Source organism: Arachis hypogaea, chromosome 13 (genome assembly GCF_003086295.3).
Source record: "Arachis hypogaea cultivar Tifrunner chromosome 13, arahy.Tifrunner.gnm2.J5K5, whole genome shotgun sequence".
Taxonomy (NCBI): domain Eukaryota; kingdom Viridiplantae; phylum Streptophyta; class Magnoliopsida; order Fabales; family Fabaceae; genus Arachis; species Arachis hypogaea.
Window position 1 is genome coordinate 141,438,122 of NC_092048.1, and position 23,272 is coordinate 141,461,393.

General features: G+C 33.5%; 4 protein-coding genes across 9 annotated transcripts; 2 read left to right on the plus strand and 2 right to left on the minus strand.

Annotated features, from left to right (window-relative positions):
- Positions 1 to 1,406: 1,406 nt before the first annotated feature.
- Positions 1,407 to 5,541, minus strand: LOC112792347 (two-pore potassium channel 3). The gene is made up of 2 exons (XM_025835538.3): positions 3,977 to 5,541; positions 1,407 to 1,979 (listed from the first exon to the last, which is right to left on the minus strand). Exons 1-2 carry the CDS (start codon positions 5,128 to 5,130, stop codon positions 1,832 to 1,834), a joined length of 1,302 nt encoding a protein of 433 aa, XP_025691323.1. The 5' UTR covers positions 5,131 to 5,541; the 3' UTR covers positions 1,407 to 1,831.
- Positions 5,542 to 7,596: 2,055 nt separating this feature from the next.
- On the minus strand, positions 7,597 to 11,406 carry LOC112792350 (uncharacterized). Of its 6 annotated transcripts, none has more exons than XM_072213279.1 (8): positions 11,137 to 11,406; positions 10,498 to 10,563; positions 10,328 to 10,380; positions 10,122 to 10,186; positions 9,357 to 9,448; positions 8,563 to 8,634; positions 8,400 to 8,478; positions 7,597 to 7,846 (listed from the first exon to the last, which is right to left on the minus strand). In XM_072213279.1, exons 1-7 carry the CDS (start codon positions 11,137 to 11,139, stop codon positions 8,440 to 8,442), a joined length of 390 nt encoding a protein of 129 aa, XP_072069380.1. In that variant the 5' UTR covers positions 11,140 to 11,406; the 3' UTR covers positions 7,597 to 7,846; positions 8,400 to 8,439. The 6 variants fall into 6 exon arrangements, with proteins under 6 accessions (XP_072069380.1, XP_072069383.1, XP_072069382.1 ...); XM_072213282.1 differs by having other exon boundaries at positions 10,328 to 10,377; positions 11,137 to 11,392; XM_072213281.1 differs by lacking the exon at positions 7,597 to 7,846 and adding an exon at positions 8,066 to 8,172 and having other exon boundaries at positions 10,328 to 10,377; positions 11,137 to 11,392.
- A 123-nt stretch (positions 11,407 to 11,529) lies between these two features.
- LOC112792349 (26S proteasome non-ATPase regulatory subunit 8 homolog A) lies at positions 11,530 to 14,548 on the plus strand. Its single transcript, XM_025835541.2, has 6 exons — positions 11,530 to 11,720; positions 12,187 to 12,265; positions 13,031 to 13,133; positions 13,236 to 13,499; positions 13,832 to 13,943; positions 14,086 to 14,548. The coding sequence occupies exons 1-6, from the start codon at positions 11,616 to 11,618 to the stop codon at positions 14,224 to 14,226; spliced, it is 804 nt and encodes a 267-aa protein (XP_025691326.1). The 5' UTR covers positions 11,530 to 11,615; the 3' UTR covers positions 14,227 to 14,548.
- Positions 14,549 to 14,880: 332 nt separating this feature from the next.
- Positions 14,881 to 17,733, plus strand: LOC112792348 (probable methyltransferase At1g29790). Its single transcript, XM_025835540.3, has 2 exons — positions 14,881 to 16,694; positions 17,370 to 17,733. The coding sequence occupies exon 1, from the start codon at positions 15,520 to 15,522 to the stop codon at positions 16,648 to 16,650; it is 1,131 nt and encodes a 376-aa protein (XP_025691325.1). The 5' UTR covers positions 14,881 to 15,519; the 3' UTR covers positions 16,651 to 16,694; positions 17,370 to 17,733.
- The last annotated feature ends 5,539 nt before the right edge of the window (positions 17,734 to 23,272 follow it).

The window sequence follows — 23,272 nt, forward strand, 5'->3', positions numbered from 1 at the left end:
AAAATACATATTTAATATTTATTTTTTTCATATTTTAAATCTTTTAAAGATTTATTTATTGTTAATATATTTTGCAGTTTTTTCTTTTTTGGTCAGTAATACGAACTTTTGGACATTATTTTGATAGTTTACTCAATATAAAATTATGTAAGTATTATTACTTAGTGTGTGATGATGGAGGGATAATAAAATTATAAAACATGTCAGCAAACACGAGTTATAGCCCAGCATTTGAATCTACTTAGACTTACTGACCCAGCTAGCTTTGGAGTCTAAGGGCCCCCCCATAAATGAATATAAACCTAGCTTGGGTGAATATAAAATAGGTCTATCTTGAGCCTAGGCCTAATAATTTTATACCTCTAATTGTCTTTCCATGTCAGCCCAATAATGCATCATGCAAACCAATTGTCAGCCCAATTTTTTATGTTGCAATATCCAACAATATGTAAAGTTTAGGTGGACTTGGGTGGACCAGAAATAGAAGAAAAAGGCCAGTGACAATTGAAGAAGGCAATATCTAAAAAAAAAAAAAAATAAGAGGGATAATATTAAGGAAATTTCTTGTGTTCTCTTCATAGGATCCTGTATGATTAAAAATTGTTAATACAACCAATATGATTAGTTAAATTCAGAAAAATTGGATGGTAGGTAATCTCACTTAGAGAAAGGATAATGTTGTTAGTTAAGTATTAGGTTTATTAGGGTGCACACTCTTCTTTATAGTTCACTATCAATTGAATTGATTACTGTCTACCCTTTGTCCCTCTCCTATTATTTAAAATAAAATAGAAGTATTTAAATTCCCCAAACCATGTCAATTCAAACGCCAAGTAGCCTATGCACATGAAATGGTGGAGCAGGACTACACCATGATTGATGTGTAGCTTTATCTGTCATGTTCTCATCATATACCATACATATTCATGATTAAAAAAATATTTAGATACAATATCTGAATTTTCATAATGAATCACTAGTCCAAAATTATTGGTTTTTCAGAGAATTAAAAAGCTTCTTTCTATACATTAAAAGAAATATAACGAGCATACCAGATGTATATATTTCACTAAATACTAAAACAGCATCTAGTTTTGGTTCTTGAATCTAGCATGGTTTTCCTCAAATAAAAATCTTAGGCTTATTGAAGTGTCACTAATGTACAGGTAGAGAACAATTCAGAAACATGTACAAGGACAAAGTGTAATCTTAATAACTGAAATAGATAAATGAATTTGAGTGCAATCATCATCACTCAATTCAGAAGTGGATTATGAAACTATAAAGAACTATAAAGCATTTTCTCTAACAACCTTATCTACCCAAATGCAATAATCTTGGCAAACACAACAGAAGAGAGAGTCACCATATATGAAACTTACTAAGACAATCAAAGCCAGAGAAAATGCTAAAGAATCAATTGCATTCATCTTGGTAAAGTATATGTACAAAAATAATGGTTTACCCAACTCCAAAATTTGCCTCCTTCATTACCATATATCTCATAACCTATACCTATATGTCTCTATATCTATATCTATATAATGTAAACGTGGTAGTAACGAAGTTATGGTAAGGTCATTTCTTACCGTTTCATTAATTAATCCGCAAAATTCAGGCAAAAAGAACATCATATTCATGTTCCAGGTGCCTCCTCAAATGGGTGGAGGGAAAATCACCAATATGAAACTTGAGAATCTAGTATCCCTCTGAATCTCCGAATCAAGAAAGTTCGAAGCATGCTTGAGTATCCGAGAAGGCCTTCTCTGATGGGCAACATTGTAGAAAGAGAGTTTCCCTTAAATCTTTTAACTTTCCGTAAAAGCTCTTGTCAATTTCGAGCATCCATGAGATCAGCAAGTGTTATTTTTCCACAGTTCCCGGTATCCAGTCTATCGAACTTCTCACTGATCTGCATAATGTCCTTCTCTGATACTTTTCCCATCTCCTTGAGCTTGTATATAACATATTCAGATTTACTGCAGGACAAAAGTTCAATATATTTTTTTTTTAAAAAATGTATGTGTGCAAGTCACGAAATTCAGCCAAATGAATGAACACAAGAAACTCTTTTGTTGTCTTAAATGTTAATATAAATTACTAAAGCAGAAATATCACATTAATTATTTTTGATATTTTAGAAACAAGAAACAAAATGAAAACAATCTGTTGGTACAGGAGATGGAAACAAAAAACACTTTTTAAAGTCACATAAAAGAAATAAAGAACATAATTCAAAGTTCAAACCACACGAAAGAAGGAACGGAAATATTGTGATTAAGACCCTAAAGAAAAGTAAAGAATACATTAATTGAACATTTGGAGATGCAAATAGATCAACCCAAACTCATAGAACATTAGAATAAGTTTGCCCATAATCTGCAATAATAAATCATGACATGTTCTCAATGACCAGAGAGAATGGAAGAATCATTATGCACAAGACAAATATTTAAAAACTGTACGTGTATCTGAACTATTATCAGAAAAGAATCCATATATGATGAGCAGCGAATGGAAGAAAAACATGTGATCAGGTTCTTTTAGATTTTAAATATGATGATTTAATTAAAAAAACATATAATCATTTCTGATATTACAACCATCTGTCCAAAATGTTCTCTTATTAATACTTCACTAAAGCATCATAATTATTTCAATGCAGGAACTCATTCATACAACATATCTGAAAACTCAATCAAATGAAAAAAATGATAATTAACTGCCACCTACAGTGTTCAAGAAAAGCCAAAATGAAGAGACATTCTTATTATAGTTAGTATATCACTAACTGAAGTGAACATGTAATGAAAAGTTATCCAGAGATTTGAATAAGCACAAAAATCTATATTAGTATGTTAACCACATATATTAAGGAGGTTATTGCAAGTTTAAAGATCTAACACCATATGGTAGCACCTAGTCACCTTCTATTGCCAAGAAGGGAAAACAGAGATTCAAAGATGCAATAATTTTAAGTTCAATATGGAGTTGGTTCATAAGTGGATAGTGACATGTTTGGAGACTAAAGCAACATTTAAGTCAAGGAATTTGAGGAAATAGCTATCAAGGGTGGAAGACAAAGATTGCAGTTCAAATTTCGAAAATCGATAAAATTATAGCAGCACAATAAGCACAAGAGCAATCAAATAAAGAAGTTATGGAGCACGGTCGTTTTGAGGCCAAAAAGAAACTTTCTCTCCAAACCTTTTTCCATTGTGCTCTAATCCAAGAACCATGAGCCATACAAAAAAGTAATAGTGATTTATGTACCCTTAAGTACTTTTTAGTTTTTAGTTTTTTACACAAATTGCAACTACAGTTAAATCATGAATCATTGCACATGTTGCTTTGATAGCAAGATTGCCTTACACACTTTTGCACTGGAATGTATCATTCAACATTTTGTAACCAACTAAAACTATCTGTTTTGTTTTCATTAGTTCAATCAGCATATAACCGAAGCTATAAGAAAGAAGAAAAAAAAATTCAAAACAAGATTATATTTACAAGCTAAGCAAATAAATCATGCAAACTACAGGCTTAGTTAATTGTCTCCATAAGTGAACACTTCTAATGATAAGGTTGTCCAGATAAACATAATCAGAATGAACATGTATATTAGATTTCTCAATCTCTGTTGCTAGCTAAGAAGTTACAACATATGCAACAATGGAAGTTTCTAATCAGTCTATGAAGTATGAACACCCACATTTTCATCATGCTGTGTTATTTCATACTGAAATATTCTAACTTTTTCTTCTGCTTTCATATCAGATTTTATATCTGCTGAAACAGATGCTGTACTTTTAATTATTATATCTATGCATTTATGCAGTTACTAAATTCATATATTCAAACTAAAATGGCCTGCATATGACAAAAAATAACATAAATCTTGAACAATATCTACTGCACAAAATTATTACCAACACCAAAAAACTAGTCTATGATATGGACATGTAGTGATGCATACCTCACAAAACCATTGTTGTCCATATCTGCAGCAAGAAACTCAGCAACAGTCATATCCTGACCAAGAATCCACTTTGCCATCCTCCTGTGCCGCTTATCTACTCTTGCTTCGGCCAAATATAGGAATGCTCGTGCGACCGCAAGTGTAGACACAAGCAACCAAATGGCGGCGAAGATGCGACCATGCATAGTACTGAATGAGTGATCGCCATAGCCAACAGTTGTAACTGACATAACAGAAAGATAAAAGGAATCCAGCCAGCTGAGCTTCTCCACAAAATGCAAAACTGCCACACCAACTCCAATACAAAACACAACAACTAGTCCTGCCAATGCCACCTTCATCCTAATCCTCATCCTCCCTTTCTTCACATCGATTATATAAGACCTTGCATCCTTTTCGCCCCTACTCTTCACTGTCCTCAACAAATGATTCTCCTGCAAATCCAGTACATAGCTAACCATCCCACTGAGCAATATGTCTATAAAACCAAAACCAATCAACACAAAGAATATCGCGAAAAGCTTGGTTATGGTACTATTTGGTGTGATGTCTCCATATCCAATTGTGCACATTGTAACTATACAGAAATACAATGCATCCACTATGGGATGAGTCTCAGAAACTGTAAAACTATGACGATTGAACCAATAAATGACTACCCCTAATGCCAAATAAAGAACAAGAAGGAGAAAAGCCTGATGAATAATTGACTGGCTACTAATTTGCGGCTTTTGGGGGGCACTACAATTGTTGAAATCACTGATCACGGCCATAGCCGGTGCAGTTTTGGAGCGGTGAAGATTGGACTTGCGCCATGGATAATTGGGATCAATAAGCCAAGAAGATTGTTGCTGTTGTTGGTTAAACTGTGGTGATTCAAGAAGTGCTGATGCAAAGTCCTGTGAAGAAGAGGAAGGACAAGGAGAAGAAGGTTGTTGTGGTTGTGAAAGTGCCAAGGCCTCAATCAAAGGTGAAGAATCGCTAGGGGAAGAACCAAGAGGCGAAGGCCCAAAGATGAGTCGGTCTTTGATCCAAGCAGGGGAAGCAGGAAGAAGAACCTCATCATGTTCCGGCAATGGACAAAGCTGGTTTGATAATGGTGATTGCCTCTTTCTTGGGCTAAAGTATGGGAGCAAAGGCTCCTTTTCCATTTGATTCTTCAAGAAACCACGTCAACACAACGAAAAGATTGTAACTTTGGATGATTATAGTTTTTTCAAGAAACGGGTCGGTCTAATCGTGTGAATGCAGGGCAGGATGGAAAAACAGAGGAAAATTTTGAGCTTTGTGGTTACAGTTTGCGAATTGGAACGAGACATGCGCAAAGGGAACAAAAAGGCAATGGAAATTATGAACAGAGATCGGGATTGAGATTGAGAGAGAGAGAAAGGCATGAATTTGAGTACACAGGTACAGGAATCCGGACGGTGTTGACGTAAGGTGGGGTTGTAATGCTAACAATTATTTTTGTTGCCTCTATTCTTCAGGATTCAGGGGAAGGTTGTGATTCTCACGCGCTACTTGAGGAGCGTGGGGGATGCTTCAATTTTCAACACTAAATCAGTTTCATGTGAGTGGCAAAATCTGGATAAGACTTCACATTCGTAACTTTTTGGCAGAATTTTTTTTTTTGGTGACTTCTTTTTGGCAGATTTGGTTCAACAATTAATATAACATTCAGTTATAAAAATTTAATAAAAGTTGATGAAATTATAGAGACGATTGAATAATTGAATTTAAAACTAATTGTATTTATTTTTATAAAATTTCTATATTTTTGCTATTAAAAAATTAATAACTTTTTAAAAACTTCATTAGAATTGAAAACACTTGTTCCTAAGCATTTCGAATATAATTTGTATTATTAACAACTTGTTATGATCAATATGTATTATTATTATTATTATTATCATTATTATTATTATTATTATTATTATTATTATTATCAATGAATTTTTTTTCATCGAACTATTTATTAAACACCTTTTTAAATCGATAATTATTCACAAAACATAAAACCTAAAAGTAAAAATTTTTTTGAAATAGATATGGCATGATATATTGGACTAAAAAATTTAGATATGAAGGTGAGATGTGTGATATACTTAATATTGTAATTTTAAGTGTTTTTTAAAATTGTGTGAAGTACATTTCGATGATTCCGATTTGTGTTTAAAAAATTTGGAGTTCAATTTATGTATCCCAAACTTTTTTAATTTTTTAAACACAAATCGAGAGGTCCAATCTGTGTATAAAAAATCGGACAGTCCAATTTTTATATCTTTTACAAATCGAACGATCTGATTTTAACTTCTGACACTATAACTGTATAAAGCACCTCATGTACTTCATAACTGTGTCTTACATCATTCTCTCTTCTATATCTAAATTAAAAAGTGTAACTACAGTTGTATAGACTATGAAAATAGAGGGAAAAATTTTGTTGCATACTTTATGTTTTGACAGCAACATATGAAGAAATTTGGCTATGTATTTTATTAGATAAGGTCATAAGGTAGCTGCAAAGTAATAACAAGGCCATGTTGCATTACCGCATGTTGCTTGTGATGGTTGATCATTTCAAACTAAATAATGTGAGCGTTGCAAACACTAGTGGCCGAGAGTGGCTGCATAATTTGGGAGAAAATGATGTACATCGAATAAGACAAAACCATAGAAAATGATGGATCCTCATCTTATTGCCTAGCATATTTATCCACGTAATATTTGAGGGTTATCTATTAATTTAACACGCAAAACGAACATAGTCACATACTATGTAATACCCAGCTGATCATAGGTTTAACTTTTAGATATGTTAATTATTTGGAATCAAGTAGCGCAGGTAGGCATGGGAGCTAACCGAAATATATCACTTAATTACTAGAATGTTTCGTAATATCCAAAAGACAGAGCATATAATAGAATGATTTCAGTTTTGATTTTTTTGAATTGTAATAACTATATTTGATAAATCAAAATAAATGATTTTTAATAAATACAAATTATAAAAGTTGTGTTTGATAAAATTACTTTTAATATTTAAAATAATTTTAATAGACATAAATATAATAAAAAATAAATATCTATTAATCTATAAAATTTTATTAAATTTTTAAACTTTGAAAATACAAACTGACTTTAAAAAACATATTATCGTAGGTGTTTTCAAAACAAAAAACACACATACATAATATTTTTATTCACCCAAACATAGAATGAGATTTCTCTAAAATACTTTACCAAGTCAAATCCTATTCACTTAATATTGTCATATAACACGCTCAACAAAAACGAATTTAAATTTATTTGCATATCAAATTGCCTTTTCGAATAACTTTAATTAGATGTTTACATGAGTGATTTACTTCATCATCCTTTTAAAGAACAATTTTAGTAACAGGACTAATCTGTAGATTTTGAACAATCAAGATTGAAAGCAAATCGAATACATTCAAATCTAGCTAAAAGAATTTCCAATAGAAGTTCACTCCATAGAAATCAGTAATCTTTGAACGTTTGCAAAGTTGGGAGTTTTCTTTGGGAAAAGCTAACATTTTTAGTTAAAAGATTTCAAAAACTAAAATTAATCTTTAAATGAATATAGGCAAAAATAATAGTTGGTAACTAACTCCGCTTAATAAGACAAAAACCTAAATATTATAGTATTCACTTTGACGTTTGATCATAGCATGCACCTTTTTCCTTCATTATTAGCAAGGAATAAGAATGATCTATACCATGATGTCGTGCTACCATAATGAAATTAAACATTCAACACAGCACGTTTATTGTTTTTCAGCGTTGACTTCAAGGCTCATTTATACCCGTCAAACAAATTACTGGCAAGTTCAACAACTAAAATACCTGCAAAGAAATGCGTCTTTCAACGTTTTGACTTTTGAGTTCCCACGGAAAGGAAAAAGAACAAAAAAAAAACACTCATCACCAAGGCTAACATTTGCGATTATAATAGAACAAGTGTCCCTATTTTTTTTTTTTTTTCAAAATAAAGAAAGAACTGTCTTCCCACTTCTTTATATTTGTTCAGGTTACTAATCCAACTCCACTTCTCAAATAATCAACTTCACTGAAAATATATCATGTAATCACTTGTAATAACTAATAACACATGCCAATAGACCAAGGCCGCAGCCAGCAACCGCATCTTGTAGTCGTTACATTCGAAGCTTCTGGGATGAAAATTTCTATTTTAGAGTACATTTCATATTTGAAATTTTTGAGATGCCATCCACAAGCTAGAAATTGTTTTAAAGAGTATGCCAGAAAGTTAATTTTCCGAGTATATAGCTTAATTAGGAAGCTGGCAAGAGAACCAAAATTTTAGATAGAAACAGACATACTTCACAAACCCATTATAATTTTTTGGTAAAATATATAACAAGCATGAAATGCAGACCGTTTAAATGAGACAGTGAAAGCTAATCAGCAAACTGCGATTAATCGTCGTCCTCGAGAACACTTCGACGCCTCTGTATCTGAAAAATTAGTAACATAAATGACATCGTAAATACATGGACTTGTGGAGAATTGAACAACATAAACAATATCATACAACTTACTGTAACTTTGGTCTGCCTTGTTGTTTGGTTGTTTATCTGCTCCAGCAGTGTTATGAGTTTTTCTTCAGAAACCTAAACATGCAATTGAGTAGATGAGGTATGTTAGATACACTAATAGTTCATCTGGAAAACTTCAATTTTCCACTTCTAACCTTCATTATGTATATAGTGAGTGTAGAGGGAGGACAGGAAGAAGAGAGGGGGAGGGGGCATAAAATGGGAAAACAATTTATAACCAGAATACTACATATCATAACCATATTTTCACAAATGGAACTCACACCATCACACAGCATTGTAAGGGAACAAAGAACCCACCCTAAAACTACACAATCGGTTCATACAATACAAGCAATCATGAGAAACCAACTTCCTTGCATACAGAATAAAGAAACAGTGACTAACTACTCTCAACCAAACAGTCATGGTCTACAAACTTGCAGGTGCAACATCCTACCATCAAAATTCAATAATATAAATTCTATGATTTTAAGCCAAGTTAGTGATTAACACAAACTACAGCACTGATATGTTCACTCAATTAGATGCGAGTTAAACGAAATATGAGAACACAACCTATTATAAATATGAAAAGGCACAATATAGTAATATACCATTTCTCACATTAAGACATAGTGTGCAAGTATAAATTGAACAAATAACTAGTACAACCGGAACTTTGCTACCCAAATGACAATACATTAAAAGTTAATAGAGATTATTATAAATGTGACCAACATCAGAATATGCTAAGAATGAAAGGTAGTAGTAAGAGACAAGATCCAGTGTTGTACCTTTTCAGCTATCTGACCCATTTGAGCGGCTCTCAGTATGACATCTTCAACCCCTCTTGCTTTCTCAGGTTTCACCAAAGCAATTCGAGCAACTGCAAATAATGATAGCAGAAATATAAAAGAATGCAAGAAATCCAATTAAATGTAGCCAAGTGCTTGGCTAAAAAATTTCATCGGATAATCCCAAGACACATTGGCAAAGATGATATTTACATCTACAAATTCAAAAATTTTAAATCAAAATGTTATGGACGGAGCACATCTGCATAGGCATTCCAATATTTACTAAAATATTTTATTACGGTTCCTTTTGGTATATATTCTAGAAAAAACATTTGGTCCTAACAAATATCTTATATATTCTGGAGCTTAATGTATGTTTTATGATAGTACACCTAACTCCACGTATATAGTTTGTGTTGGTAAAAAGTATAAGACTAATGCAAATACAACATATGAAAGTTTAAGCATACACATATAAATGCAAAAAACTGTGGCCAAACATAAGATCTATATTCATTAATGCATTTATTGAAGGAAGAATTGAAATATTAAATTATGCAATTGCAATTGATAACATTTTCACTTTTATCTTCTCTCAGCAGTGTCATACAGCAAAATAAATTAATAATATCAGACTAACTTCTAACTCCAGCAGAAAACCACAAGCACAATGATGATTGAGGGATAAAAAAAAGTCAATTAACAATTAGTACGGCAAATTGTCCACAAGAAAAACCAGCCAAGATTATATTATGAACTTACGTCTTTCTCGTGCTTCGGCTGACAATATCTGGCTAAGCATCATTTGTCTTCGCTCCTCAGCCTCCCTAAATGATTTTTTTTTTTCCAATTCAGATCAATATTGTTTATTGCTCCAACAAAAATGACTATAAAGGGAGCATCATAAGTATAACTGATTACTATAATTTATGCAATAGTGTATAAGATATCTATATCCAGAAACAAACCTCTTTGCATCATCCTGAGCCTTCTGCTGTTCTGAGTTCTGCTGATTGCCCTGCTATTTTTGTTTAAATAATAATAATAAAAAAACTCAGGAATATCAACATAATAAGAAGCAAACTCTTGACTTGGTTGTAAAGTAACAAAGATTAAGTGTAAGGCAAACAGAGCTAACCACGCCATGCCTAGCCATAAGCTCCTGCATTCTTCTCTGTCTGATTGCTTCCAACTCAGGATCAGCCTTAAATTATTAAAATTATCAGTTAAATATAGAATTGGCCGTATTTTTTTCATTTGAAAGAAGGTAATTTAACTGTGAAAACATCATAGCATAAAATTAAAACAGGGAATAAAATGCTCAAATGCAAGACTACATCGCACTAGGAATGAATGGTAGTTTAATATAATTAACAGCAACAAATTCATCACTCACATTTTCGCAAAACGCTTCGGACGTAAAGAAGGAACCACTTGATCAAAATAGTTAAACCCGCAAGCCGATTTGGGAGTTCATATAATCAAATTGAAAGATACAGAGGGTTTAAATTCGTTGTCAAGGTTTTCACTATTAAAACAGTTACATGATGCAGATCATGGCGATAATCAGCTTAGCAGAAAAAAAGAAAAAAAGAAAAACGAAAAACTAATTCGCTCTCTAGGTTCAAAGCTCGAAAACGCGAAAATGCGTTGGAACGTTCAACTTGAAGTTCCAAACTACTTCAATTGGAAAATAATTGAATTCAAGAATCGGGAACAGAGAAACTTAGCGTTAATTTCCCGAGAAATAAGGGGGAATCGGAATTAGAAAAGTTACCATGTTGTAAAATGAGCAGAAGAAACCCTAAAGGAGGTGGCACCGAATTGGGTGAGTTTTTTTCTCCCGATTCAGCAGAAACCACCGGCTGTGCAGGTAGCGTTTGCAATAAGCGATGTGATTGGGAGCTCTCACCGAGATAATAATGAGAATTGAGAGGGAATGATGGTGTAACTTGTCAGGGATCGACGGTCCAAAAGATCCCAATATATGTTTCGCCAATTATGGACTACTATTTATTTACATATATTTGGGCCTGGGTTGTTTGGTCAGTTGTATTTGGGTCCGCATGCATAATTGTATGGGCTTTGGCCCATGAAAAAGGCCCAGGAAATGTAAAAGAGGATCACTGCGTCCGTCGTTCTTTTTCTCAAAGGTTGTCGTTCGAAGCACTCCATCTGTTTTCTTCTTTCTTCTTAAAAGGAGGGGTTTTCTATTGCAGTGCGGTGAAGTGCAGTGTTGAGGAAGAAATAAGATTAATGGATCCGAAGCTAACAGAGGTTTCTCAGCTCTTTGAGCGCTTCAAGGCCGCGTTTCTCAGGAAAGACTACGATACCTGCTCCAATCTACTTTCCCAGCTAAAGGTGAAATTCCCGTCATACCAAACCCTAGTTTACTTGTTTCACTCAATTTTCTTTTCTTTTTTTCGAAGAAAGAATGAAAGATAATTCGTACTCGTTGTTCGTTCTTCGGATCAATTCGGTTTACCTATCTATGAATTTTCGAAAAGAAAATTGAACATAGATTTTATGTTTTGAATAGTAAAAAAAAAAGGTTTTGGGTAGGTATAAGCTGCTTCAGGTTCAGATAGTTGTAAGGGCAATGATGCTTTATGGTTTGGTTTGGGTCGGATTGTACACATTGAAATTTTGGATATGCCCAAATTAGTTTACCTGCGATAATAAAGCGATGATGTCAAGCATGGTGTGGACTTTAGATTTGGCATCTTTACTTCATAGGAAAGCTGTAAATTTGATTATTGAGTTGCGAAGTGTTTTTCACAGCTGGGATTTAAACATACTATGGCTATATGATTGTTTTTACATGCAGGTTAAACTGACAGAGTTCAGAAGCCTTCCTCCCTTGTTTGAAGATACACCTAATGCTGTTCGTGAATTAACAATAGCAAGTAACGTGCTTCTTTCCAATTCATTGCCTTATCTTTGACATTAGATAAAATATATATACTTGTTCATTTTTGTGTATCAGTGCTAAGTTTGTTTCTTAGTGTTATAGAATTATATCTATTCAACTTTAACATTATTGAGTAAAGCAAGTCTTTTTTCATTAGCTTGGCCATATAGGCACTTTGTGATAAAACTGATATCAAATTAGTGTTGCCAAGATATATCATTGTCAACTCCTTATAAGTATTAGAGGAAGTGGGAAGCCTGAGATTTTGATATGTGTATATTGCAACACTGGCAATCAGTTACAGACTTACAGTAACTGATGCCAAGTTTGTTTGGCTGTTAGGAATTTTGTTCAACCTGAGTGCTTTGTGCTAACACTATATCTGTTCAGAACACAACTGATGTAACTAAGCTTAGTTCTCTCTAAATTTCTACCAGCATTTTGTATTTATCGTTTGGCTCTCTGTGTTATAAATGTAATGATTGGTTGCAGTGTAAGTACAAGCTATCCATTTATTGTTTGTGTGAGAAATAGTTAATATGGTTTGTTGTATATTAGAGGTAAAGAAAAGAGTATAACATTTTTTCGATGCTCAAAAGCAATGAGAAGACAAGCTATATGTATTAAAACAAACAAATTACTAAAATGTTTCTTCAAAACTAAATCATATTCACATGAATATTGAATTTTTATAATGATAACTGCAAAGTTGCTTGTCCCAGATTTTTAATAATTCCATTTTGCTGTTTGGAACTTCCAGGGGACATATATGAGCATGCTGTTGTCCTTAGTGTTAAAATTGAGGATCAAGATGCCTTTGAGAGGGATTTCTTCCAGTTGAAACCATATTATACAGATGCCTGGTAACTATATACTGTAATGTGATGTTTTGTACTTTGTTTTGTGTTTTGTCTTTTATTTCCTGTTTGTAGTTGTATTTAATAGGGACTTTTACTTGCTTGCAGCAATAAACTCCCACCATCTCCTCAAGAGTATCCAATATTAGGTCTCAACCTTTTGAGACTACTTGTGCAGAATAGAATAGCTGAATTCCATACTGAGTTGGAATTGCTTTCATCTGCTGCTTTAGAAAATCCTTGCATTAAGCATGCTGTGGAGTTGGAGCAATCTTTCATGGAAGGGGCATACAATCGTGTCTTGAGTGCTAGGCAGACAGTTCCCCATGATACATATGTTTATTTCATGGATCTTTTGGCTAAGACTGTGAGGTACTAAATGTTATTTATCTGTTCGTTCATCTACTTTTCTAATAACCTGGCAAATGTTTGAATTCAAGTAATAGACTAGAAAATAATGGACCTGAAGCTTGATTTCTAGGCTAGTTTAGTTGTTTGTACTTTGTAATGGGAATCAGTTTCTGTAACACTCTTATTAAAATTTTCATTTAGTTTATTTATTTTCCTCTGATTCTATTGCTTTGCTTCCTACGCTGGCAATGAGGCTGAAGCATAGACTTCATTATAGTCTTTTGTTTTCTTTTCAGTGGCTGTGTATTATGTTACATATTTTGCATTTTTCTAATAGTGAAATTGTCATTCAGAGATGAAATAGCGGGATGCAGTGAGAAGGCATATGATTATCTCTCCATGAATGATGCTAAGCAAATGTTGATGTTCACCTCAGACAAAGAACTCTCGGAATACATTAAAGAGGTGAGCAATGTTGTGAACTGGGGAGCTGTTGGTTTAACTATACGTATGCATTGTTGATGTTTTCATAATAGAAAACAATTCATGCTTCATTGCACAATGGCATTTTTTTTCGTGTTCTGATGGCATCATCTATTGATTGCAGGACCATCCTGAGTGGGAGATTAAGAATAGTTGTGTCTTTTTCCAAAAGGCAAAAGAGTCCGCACCTTGCAAAGAAATTCCCTCCCTTCAACTCATCAACCAGACTCTCAGCTATGCTAGGGAATTGGAGAGGATTGTGTGAAATGAAGTGGCAGTGGCTTTTGTTTTTCCAAGATTTCCGATACTGTCTTTTGAAGCTATTTATCATTATAATTCAATGCAAAACTATTAAATTGATCATGTCTGTATTTTCGTCATCTAGGTGATTGAATTGTTTATCAAGGTATCATTTTTTCCAATTATATTGTGCTCTGGGTAAGGATGAATGAAAAATTATGTCCGAATTCCGGCCTCAACTAAGGGGACACATCCAACTATCCGAGTTACGGAGATGTGACTGTTTAGGAGCTCCTTGTAATCCTTTGATATTGGAAAATCTATAAAATTTGGCATATGCTTGACTATGAGGGATCAGAGAAGGATGTTCAGGAAAAAAAAAAATTAATGGAGTCGCGATGGCTCTCAAAATTTTCTACAAATAACTGTTAAAACTGGTGTGACTTGAGTGCGTTACCTTCCACGCAATATGAAGAAATGCAAACGATATAAATCCTCATGATTATTTTTTCAGGTATGTTGTGGCCACCGTCGTTCTCTGGACAACACGCCATGACCCTACTTAAATCGACATGTTTCTTTCGTTTTTGGTAGATAAATTTAATAAACTTAATCTCTCTGTTTATGCTTATGCAGCTATAGTCTTATGCCGACTCCTCCGTCTTAAATACGGTTGAACTCAAAACATCAGTTTATCTAAATTGGTCTGATATTATACAAAGGTAGCTCGAAGAAAGAGAACAAATATTGAATAAGATCCAAGTTGACACAAATTCACGTGAATGCTGCTGACCTGCTGTCGCTTTGCCCGTTTTCCTATTCCATTATTTAATTACAAAATGGACAATTTGAAGAAAGAAAGAAAGAAAGAGATTAGGAAGTAGGAAGCAACCAAAGAGAAAAATAAAGGAGACTCATGACGGTTGCTGAATCAATGCTCACCAGTCACCACCGACGAGTCTGCTATCATTCTGGATAGAATACAGCCACAGGAAGTAGCATGAATCTAGATTTAACATCAACATAGTAAAACCAGGATTCCTCGGACCCACACGTGATAAATAGCTGGAAATCGATGTTAATTGATTATATGTAGCATTCACCACATCTACTCTCTCACTTTTTTAGTGCCACTTACACTAATCACTCACTCACTCACTCCCACTCTCACTTATTACTTCACTTAGCAAGCAAGTCAACCCCAAATCTAAATCTAATTCTAAATCTTAAACCCACCTCTAATGAATCTTCGCAATTAAGCAAGACAAGAAGAAGAAGAAGAAGAAGCAGCAGCAGCAACAAGAGAGGAAGGGAAGAAATGGCTTTGGCGTTCACCACAATGACACTGAACCTTGTTCTTCTGATGGCAATGGTGGCCACCAACATCCTCTCACTCTATCACCTCTCTTCAACTCTCCAATCCCCAAAATCCCCCAAACCACCCACTCCCGTCCCCGACCAGCTCCTCCACCAGCTCCACACAATACGCGCCACCATCAACCACCTCACGCGCCTCCAACACTCCACTGACACAACCACCACCTCCTCCACCATCCCACCAGATCTACTCCTATACTCCCACCTCAACCCGATAGCCTCTTCCTGCCACAACCACCCTGACCTCCTCCACAAGTACATGTCCTACACTCCCTTCTCCCTTTGCCCCTCCGACTCCGACCTCGCCGAATCTCTTATCCTCCGTGGCTGCCACCCCCTCCCCCGCCGCCGCTGCTTCTCCCGAACCGCGCCGCACAAACCCTCATCCCCTCTCCCTCAAGACCCTTTCCCTTCTTCACTCCCCGATTCCTCTGTAATTTGGGACCATTACCCTTGCAAATCCTTCGATTGCTTCCACCGCCAAAACCCTAACCTAGGCTTCAACCCTTCCTCCGATTCGTCCAAGTTCACAACCTACAAGACCGACCTCGATCTCCCGATCTCGCAGCTCTTCCAGATCGCCAAGTCCGCAAAGTCAGTCATCCGGCTGGGCCTCGACGTCGGTGGCGGCACTGGGTCATTCGCCGCCACGATGAAGCTCCGCAACGTGACAGTTGTGACGACGACGATGAGCGTGGGTGCGCCATACAGCGAGGCGGTGGCGCTGAGGGGGCTTGTGCCACTTCACGTGCCGCTGCAGCAGCGGCTGCCGGTGTTCGACGGAGTGGTGGACCTTGTGCGGTGCGGGCGTGCCGTGAACCGGTGGATTCCGGTGACGATGATGGAGTTCTTGCTGTTTGATGTGGATAGGGTTTTGAGAGGTGGAGGGTACTTGTGGATTGACAGATTCTTCAGCAAAGGGGTGGACCTTGAAAAGCTGTATGCGCCATTGATTGGGAAATTAGGTTACAAGAAGGTGAAGTGGGCCACTGGGAATAAGACTGATGCTAGTGGCATCAAGAATTCTGAGGTTTTTCTCACTGCGTTGTTGCAGAAGCCTACTTCAAGATGATCAACTTGAAGCTTGCTTCTTTACTTCTTCCCTTACACAACCTGGTAGGATCTAACTACCTATCTTGCTACTTGGAAAGTTAACATCTTAATTAGTTAAAATTAAATTAGTTGCATGTTCATGTTGCATAAGATATCAACCTGATTCATTCAAAAAAAATATCAACATTTGGTACTTCATAACTAGCACAACCCACACCTGTTTAACGGCATAGACTCCGAATCCATCAAGAAATTAGTATTGTATATTTCAGGAAACACTTGTCATTCCAACTCTACCTTCTTTGTATTACGTGTTAGAGTGGCTACTTACAAAAAGAGATAGGTAGACGGTAGGTTAATGTTGGTCCTTCCCTCATCTAGTAAACTTACCCTGTTACCCATAGGAAAGATATGCCAGCATTACCCGTGTTTATTGACAAAGGCAAAAGCTAAAGTCGTTGATAACTGGGATAAGATGACTAAGTTACAATAGGTTGCATGCAACCTTGAATGGAGTAGAAACAATGAGTTTTGTTAAATACCTGTGAACCAAACTTAAAAACTTGGGTGCTAGTTAGTATGGTATTTGATTTGGTTAGGATTAAGCAGGCAACATTTCTTCTTCTAATTCTGTAAAAATTTCTTAATTCGTTTGGTTTGTGTGTTATTTTCCAGTATTATTTTTAATGGGGATTCTATTCTGACTCTAATCATCTGTTGTGTTTGTGGTTGTTGCAGTTTGATATATGCTGTAAGAAGATTAAGATATGCAGGTCAGAAGGTAAATTATTCAGGTTTCTTTGCTCCGAAAACGTTGATGGGGTAACTCAACTTCATGCCCACTGTGATGATGAATCATCCAAATGTTGTAAAATGATCAACATTGGTAGGTAAAAGAAGACACATGCAAGGCAAGTCAAGGAAAGGTGTATAGGAACTCTTAGAGGAAAAATAGCCTTTGTGATCATCTCCTTTTCTTTTCTTTTCTTTTGTAATTCCTTTATTTATCTTTTTTTTTTCCCTCTTATTTGATTGAATTGTGCAATCCCAATTAATTGTTTGGAAAATAAATATTTAAAAACGTAATTTCTTTGGTTTCAAACATTGGAAAGTCCACTCTTAAATTTGATAACGTCATTTCTGAAATATGTGATTTTTTTTTTCAAAGAGAAAGAACAAGAAACTAATTTTTAATTAATCGATAATAACTAATTTTTCGTTTTAGTTCTAAAATTGTTATGTTTTGGAATATTTAATATTTAAGATTTATAATTTAAAAAGTATGATTAAAGATTTAAAATTTAAAATTTAAGATAAATAAGATCATTTTAATAACACTTTTCTTAGACTGAATTAATGAATGACAAAATCGGGCAATTTACGTATATAAATTGAATGGACGAATTGTTTACCCAAATGTAACAATATAGATTTCATTACTTATGTGTTCTGAAATAAGTTTATGTAATCCGTGGAATCTTCTCACGTTTTACAAATTGTATATAAACCGTGGAAGCTTTCCACGAAATCGTAGTTCTCTGTCACAGGATTATGAAGAAGGAAGCTTGAGTATAAACCGTGTCAGCCTCCAACAGCTTATGAAAAAATCGCATTAAACAAAAATCTTTGGACTCTACAACGGGGTTTATAAATAAGAGACAAGCACACAACTGCGATAAATTTATGTCAAAATTTTGTGCATGTTATATATATTCCTTAGTTATAATATCTCAAATGTAAAAAATATAGGATTACATGTTTGTTGACGGTATTTTTAGGAATGTAAAATAAAAGTAAATAAGAGAGGGGAGTTATTAGCATTTTTATTATAGTGATTTGTTTGGAGATTATTATTATTATTGTTGTTGTTGTTGTTGTTGTTGTTAGATAAAATATAAAACAAAGATAAAAAAAATAAAAAATGTGAAATTTCAATTATGGATAAAAAATATATATGCTCAAGTTGTATATTTATACTATTATTTTATAATTATAGTTAATCATATTAATATTACAAATATGATGAGGAACACACGATATATCATATTAATATTCTTTTATATTATAATTATTTCAGGACACATAAATAATAAAATCTGTATTATTACATTTGCATAAATAATTTGTCCATTCAATTTATATACATAAATTGTCCTAACAAAATCTATTATCTCAAACTGATCAATTAATAATTCTTGCGCTGTGTTGGAAAGTACAATGATTAGAAATATTTTTTAGAGGAAATTACTCTATTCTTTTGGTGTAAATGGTATTTGCCTTTTTTATTTACAAAAAGTATACACTTTTTTCTTCTACAAAGATGTGTAAAATATATGTTTATTATTGTATAAATTTTTTATTTTTAATGTTTATTATATAATATAAAATATTTTAAATTGTTAGAAGATATTTAATTCAATTTTTTTTATATATTTCATGATTATTAATGTAAAATCCTAACTATTATTATTAAAATAAAATATTTTTATTAAAATATCATTAAAAATAACATATTTAGTATTTTCTGTTAAAAATGTTTATAATTGTTTTATTTTAGATATATAATAAAATAATTATACCTTTTACTTTAAAAAAATCATGTTTTGTAAAATATTTTTTTCATGGTTATAATTGTAGGTTTATACAAAAAGTACTTATGTATTTTTCATATCTAAATAATTTAAGTATTTCAAATTCTAATAAAGATTTTTATATCAAATAAAAATTATTTTACTGCTTTAGCTTATACTTTATCTTCTACTTTTAAAGAAGTATTTCTCCCAATCATGCAAACAAACAAGGCTTATATTAAAAAAAAAAAGTAACATACACAAAATAACAATTTAAATATTTAGAAAGAAAATAATATAGTAAATTGCGTCTGTTATTAATTTCTCTCAGATTTTATTAGAAAAATGTTATATTCCCACTTGAAGCTTGCTCTCTCCCACACCAAATCAATATCCCGTGTATTATATTTAAGTCGAAAACACACAAATAAATCAAAGGTATTTAAATATTACGCGAATTATTTAAAGTAAAAAATGTTACGTGAATATTCCTATGCATGTTATTATATGAATTAAATTAGGTAAATTTAATTTTTAAATTATAATAATAAATTGAATTAGAGTGTATCGATTTATTATGGTGTAGAATAATTTGAAAAAAGGTGAATCGATCTATTAAGGAGTACACACGTTTTGAATTCACCTATAGTAAATGGACACAAGTCATATCAATTTAGTAAATAGTTTTGGTCTATTATAATTCGAATTGGCTAAATTTGATTTGCACTTTAGTAAATTGAAACCGTCTTTATTAATTTATAATAATTCGTGCTTCATTATAAATCTATACAACCTCGTCCTCGTTCGATTTACATACAAATTCTTATAGATAGAATTCGAATTCACTTTATTCGAATTACATTTCACCACACTATACCTTACCAAAACCAAAAATTCAGAAAAGGTAAAGCAAGCTATACTACAAGATTGATACTACAGAAATAAAAGACGACCCAAATTGAATCTATCGGATTGAGCCGCCGATATTACTGGTAGCATACATGAAGAGGTTAATAATATAAAATTTAATTTTTTTTTCTTTAAGAAATATATAATTGTTAGTGATATTAAATCGCTTAGAACTTGATTATTATAATTATTAGAATGTCTAAACTTTTAGTAATTAAAAGATTGTTAGTGGTATTAAATCGTTTAGAACTTGAATATTATAATTATTGGAATCTTTAAACTTCGAATAATAATAAGAGTATTGATATAGAGATAGTAGTGTGTTAGAAAATTGAAATCACAAATGCATGTTGGATAAAGGATAACTAAGTATATTGACGAGTAGGTTTTACAGGTTTGGTTAGAGTTCGTGAGTTTTAATTGTTAGAAGTTTAACAGGTTAGAAATTTTATGAAACTTAATTTAATTTAACTTAATTTAAGTTAATTTGGATTTCAAGTTTTGGATTATGTAGGCTAGTAAGAATCTAGAATGATTTGATTTACAAATATGATATACATCCAAACTTTACTGTCATCTAAGTCCAACCAATCAAACCCAACATCAACAAAATTCATTCTCATTAAAGAGCGTGTACACACGCTCAAAATCCCCATAGCGCATTACTCTTGCGCTCTAATATGAAAAACCATTTTTCTTCTTCGCACACACAGGTTTTTCTTCGTCGTCTTTTTCTTTTTCTTCTTTTCCTTTTTCATTATCTTTTTCTTTTGTTATCGTCATCACCAACAATACTAACATTTTGCTAACATCTTTATTGGTTCTGATTTATTTGAAGTTCATTTGAATTCAGAAATGAATTTGATGCGTTTTTGTTGATAATTGAGTCTTTTTGACTACTTATTCAAATATGAACTAATTTCGATTCATTTGTGAATCTATTGAGATTTACTTGATGCTGCTGATAAGCATTGACCAAATTTTTATTCCTTGGGTAATTTCGGTTCATTCCTTAATTTAATTGAGGTTCATTTGATCCAAAAATGAATTCAATGTGTTTTTATTGATGATTGAATCTTTTTTACTACTTGTTCAAATTTGAACTAATTTCGGTTTATTTGTGTGTTAATTGAGGTTTACTTGATGCTATTGATAAATATTGACCAATTTTTTATTTCTTAAGTAATTTTGGTTCATTTCTTAGTTTAATTGAGATTTATTTGGATCCAAAAAATGAATTTGATGTGTTTTTGTTGATGATTAAATTTTTTTTACTGCTTGTTCAAATCTGAACTAATTTCGGTTTATTTGTGGGTTAATTGAGATTTACTTGATACTGCTGATAATTATTAAATCAAATTTTTTATTCTTTAAGTAATTTCGGTTCATTTTTTAGTTTAATTGAGGTTCGTTTGGGACCTAAAATAAATTTGATGTGTTTTGTTGATAATTGAGTCTTTTTTTAAGAAAGAAGAATGAAATTATTCATTATCACTTTATTCAATTGTATTAGATTTCATTCCATTCTATTCAATTTGTCTTGAAAGTCATCCCAACCATTGGGACAAATTGTTTATTGACAATACACCTAAACTGTAAATGAATCGAAATATTATGATAACAACACCAATGTATAATAACAAATGAATCAAAAATTGTGCATTATATAAACTTAGAAATTCTTGAATTCTATTCAAATTCAAATTCATAAACAACACTAATTTTAGCAAAGAATGATGAGATTATTCATTATCAATTTATTCAATTGCATTAGATTCCATTCAATTCAAAATTGTTGAAGATGACGATTACGAAAGAAGAAGAAAAAGATGATGATGATGAAGTGGCAATAGGAGCGTGAAAAAATGTGCGCGCGTGTATGTAAATGACTTGGTTGGACTTGGATGCTAATATAACTTGGATGCGGAGCATTATTGTTTAATTTATTTAAAAAATTGAATGATCAAATGTTAGATTAACGAGACAATACAATTTTAGTTATATACTAAAAGGTTTTGGCTTTATGCCGTAAATAGTAAGATAACTATGTTCCATTAGAATTTAATTTAATTCTTATTAAAGTATTTTTCGACTAAAAATATCTGTTTTATTAGGTGATTATTATTTTCTAATGTTAGATTCTAACAGAAAATTTTTAATGTCATGCAGCCCACCGCCGTATCACGAGTATGAGGAGGCAGCATGGTATGCCATTAGACGATAGGATCATGCAGTACCTGCAGATGGCTGGCCTGACCCATCTCACAAGTCTCAACGACCACTGATTTAGGTTGGATGAGCCATTAGTGAGTGCATTTATAGAGAGATGGCGTCCGAAGATGCATACATTTCATCTGCCATTTGATGAGTGCATGATTATGCTACAAGATGTAGCCTACCAGTTAGGGCTCCCAATCGATAGACAGTGTATCAGCGGATGTCTGAAGGACTTCAAGCGGTACATCGACAGCGGCCGTCCGGCATGGGTTTGGTTTGAGAAGTTGTTGGGTGTGTTGCTGCCACCAGACTGCATCGACAAGTTCACTATGAAGTGCACTTGGATGCAAGAGACATTCAGTGACCTTCTCGAGGGCGCAGATTAGGAGACAGGAGGTATGTGAGAGCATACATCATGATGCTATTATTGATGCAGCTCTTCGGTGACAAGTTTGGTACACGCATGCATATCAGGTGGCTACCGTACGTAGCGAAGTTAGAGGACATGGGCAAATATAGCTGGGGATCTGCCGCTCTGTTGTGATTATACAAGTGCTTACACCGTGTGGCCAACAAGGACGTGGTTAAGTTGACAGGTCCACTACAGCTTCTCCAGTCATGGATCTTCTGACGGTTTCCGAATTTTAGGCCCGATGGATTTGACACCTTTCACTGGCCTTTGGCTACGAGTTACTCAATTGATTACTAGTTGTTTTCTGTATTTCTATTTTTTCACTTTTTTTGTCACTTGTTGATAATATATCTTAGGTGGCAGGTCGTCAGGTTATCAGCCGACAACGAGCGAGAAGAGACCTTGAGTTGCGCATTGCATATTGAGCATAGATTTACTTCGTGCTAGTGATGTGAGATTTAGACACTTTAGTATTTTATTCTTCAGTTGTTTTGTCACGTTACTAATCATGAAGCCTTATTTTTTGGACCCAA

Excerpts from the sequence above, each read along its gene's own strand:
- LOC112792347 (XM_025835538.3), bottom strand. The coding sequence starts at position 5,130 with ATGGAAAAGGAGCCTTTGCTCCCATACTTTAGCCCAAGAAAGAGGCAA. Across the intron at positions 1,980-3,976 it reads GACAACAATGGTTTTGTGAG|TAAATCTGAATATGTTATAT; the intron begins GTATGCATCACT and ends TTTGTCCTGCAG.
- LOC112792350 (XM_072213279.1), bottom strand. Across the intron at positions 9,449-10,121 it reads AGCCGAAGCACGAGAAAGAC|TTGCTCGAATTGCTTTGGTG; the intron begins GTAAGTTCATAA and ends CATTATTTGCAG. Across the intron at positions 8,635-9,356 it reads TGGGTCAGATAGCTGAAAAG|GTTTCTGAAGAAAAACTCAT; the intron begins GTACAACACTGG and ends TTGCATGTTTAG.
- LOC112792349 (XM_025835541.2), top strand. The coding sequence starts at position 11,616 with ATGGATCCGAAGCTAACAGAGGTTTCTCAGCTCTTTGAGCGCTTCAAG. Across the intron at positions 11,721-12,186 it reads ATCTACTTTCCCAGCTAAAG|GTTAAACTGACAGAGTTCAG; the intron begins GTGAAATTCCCG and ends TTTTACATGCAG. Across the intron at positions 13,944-14,085 it reads TCTCGGAATACATTAAAGAG|GACCATCCTGAGTGGGAGAT; the intron begins GTGAGCAATGTT and ends TATTGATTGCAG.
- LOC112792348 (XM_025835540.3), top strand. The coding sequence starts at position 15,520 with ATGGCTTTGGCGTTCACCACAATGACACTGAACCTTGTTCTTCTGATG.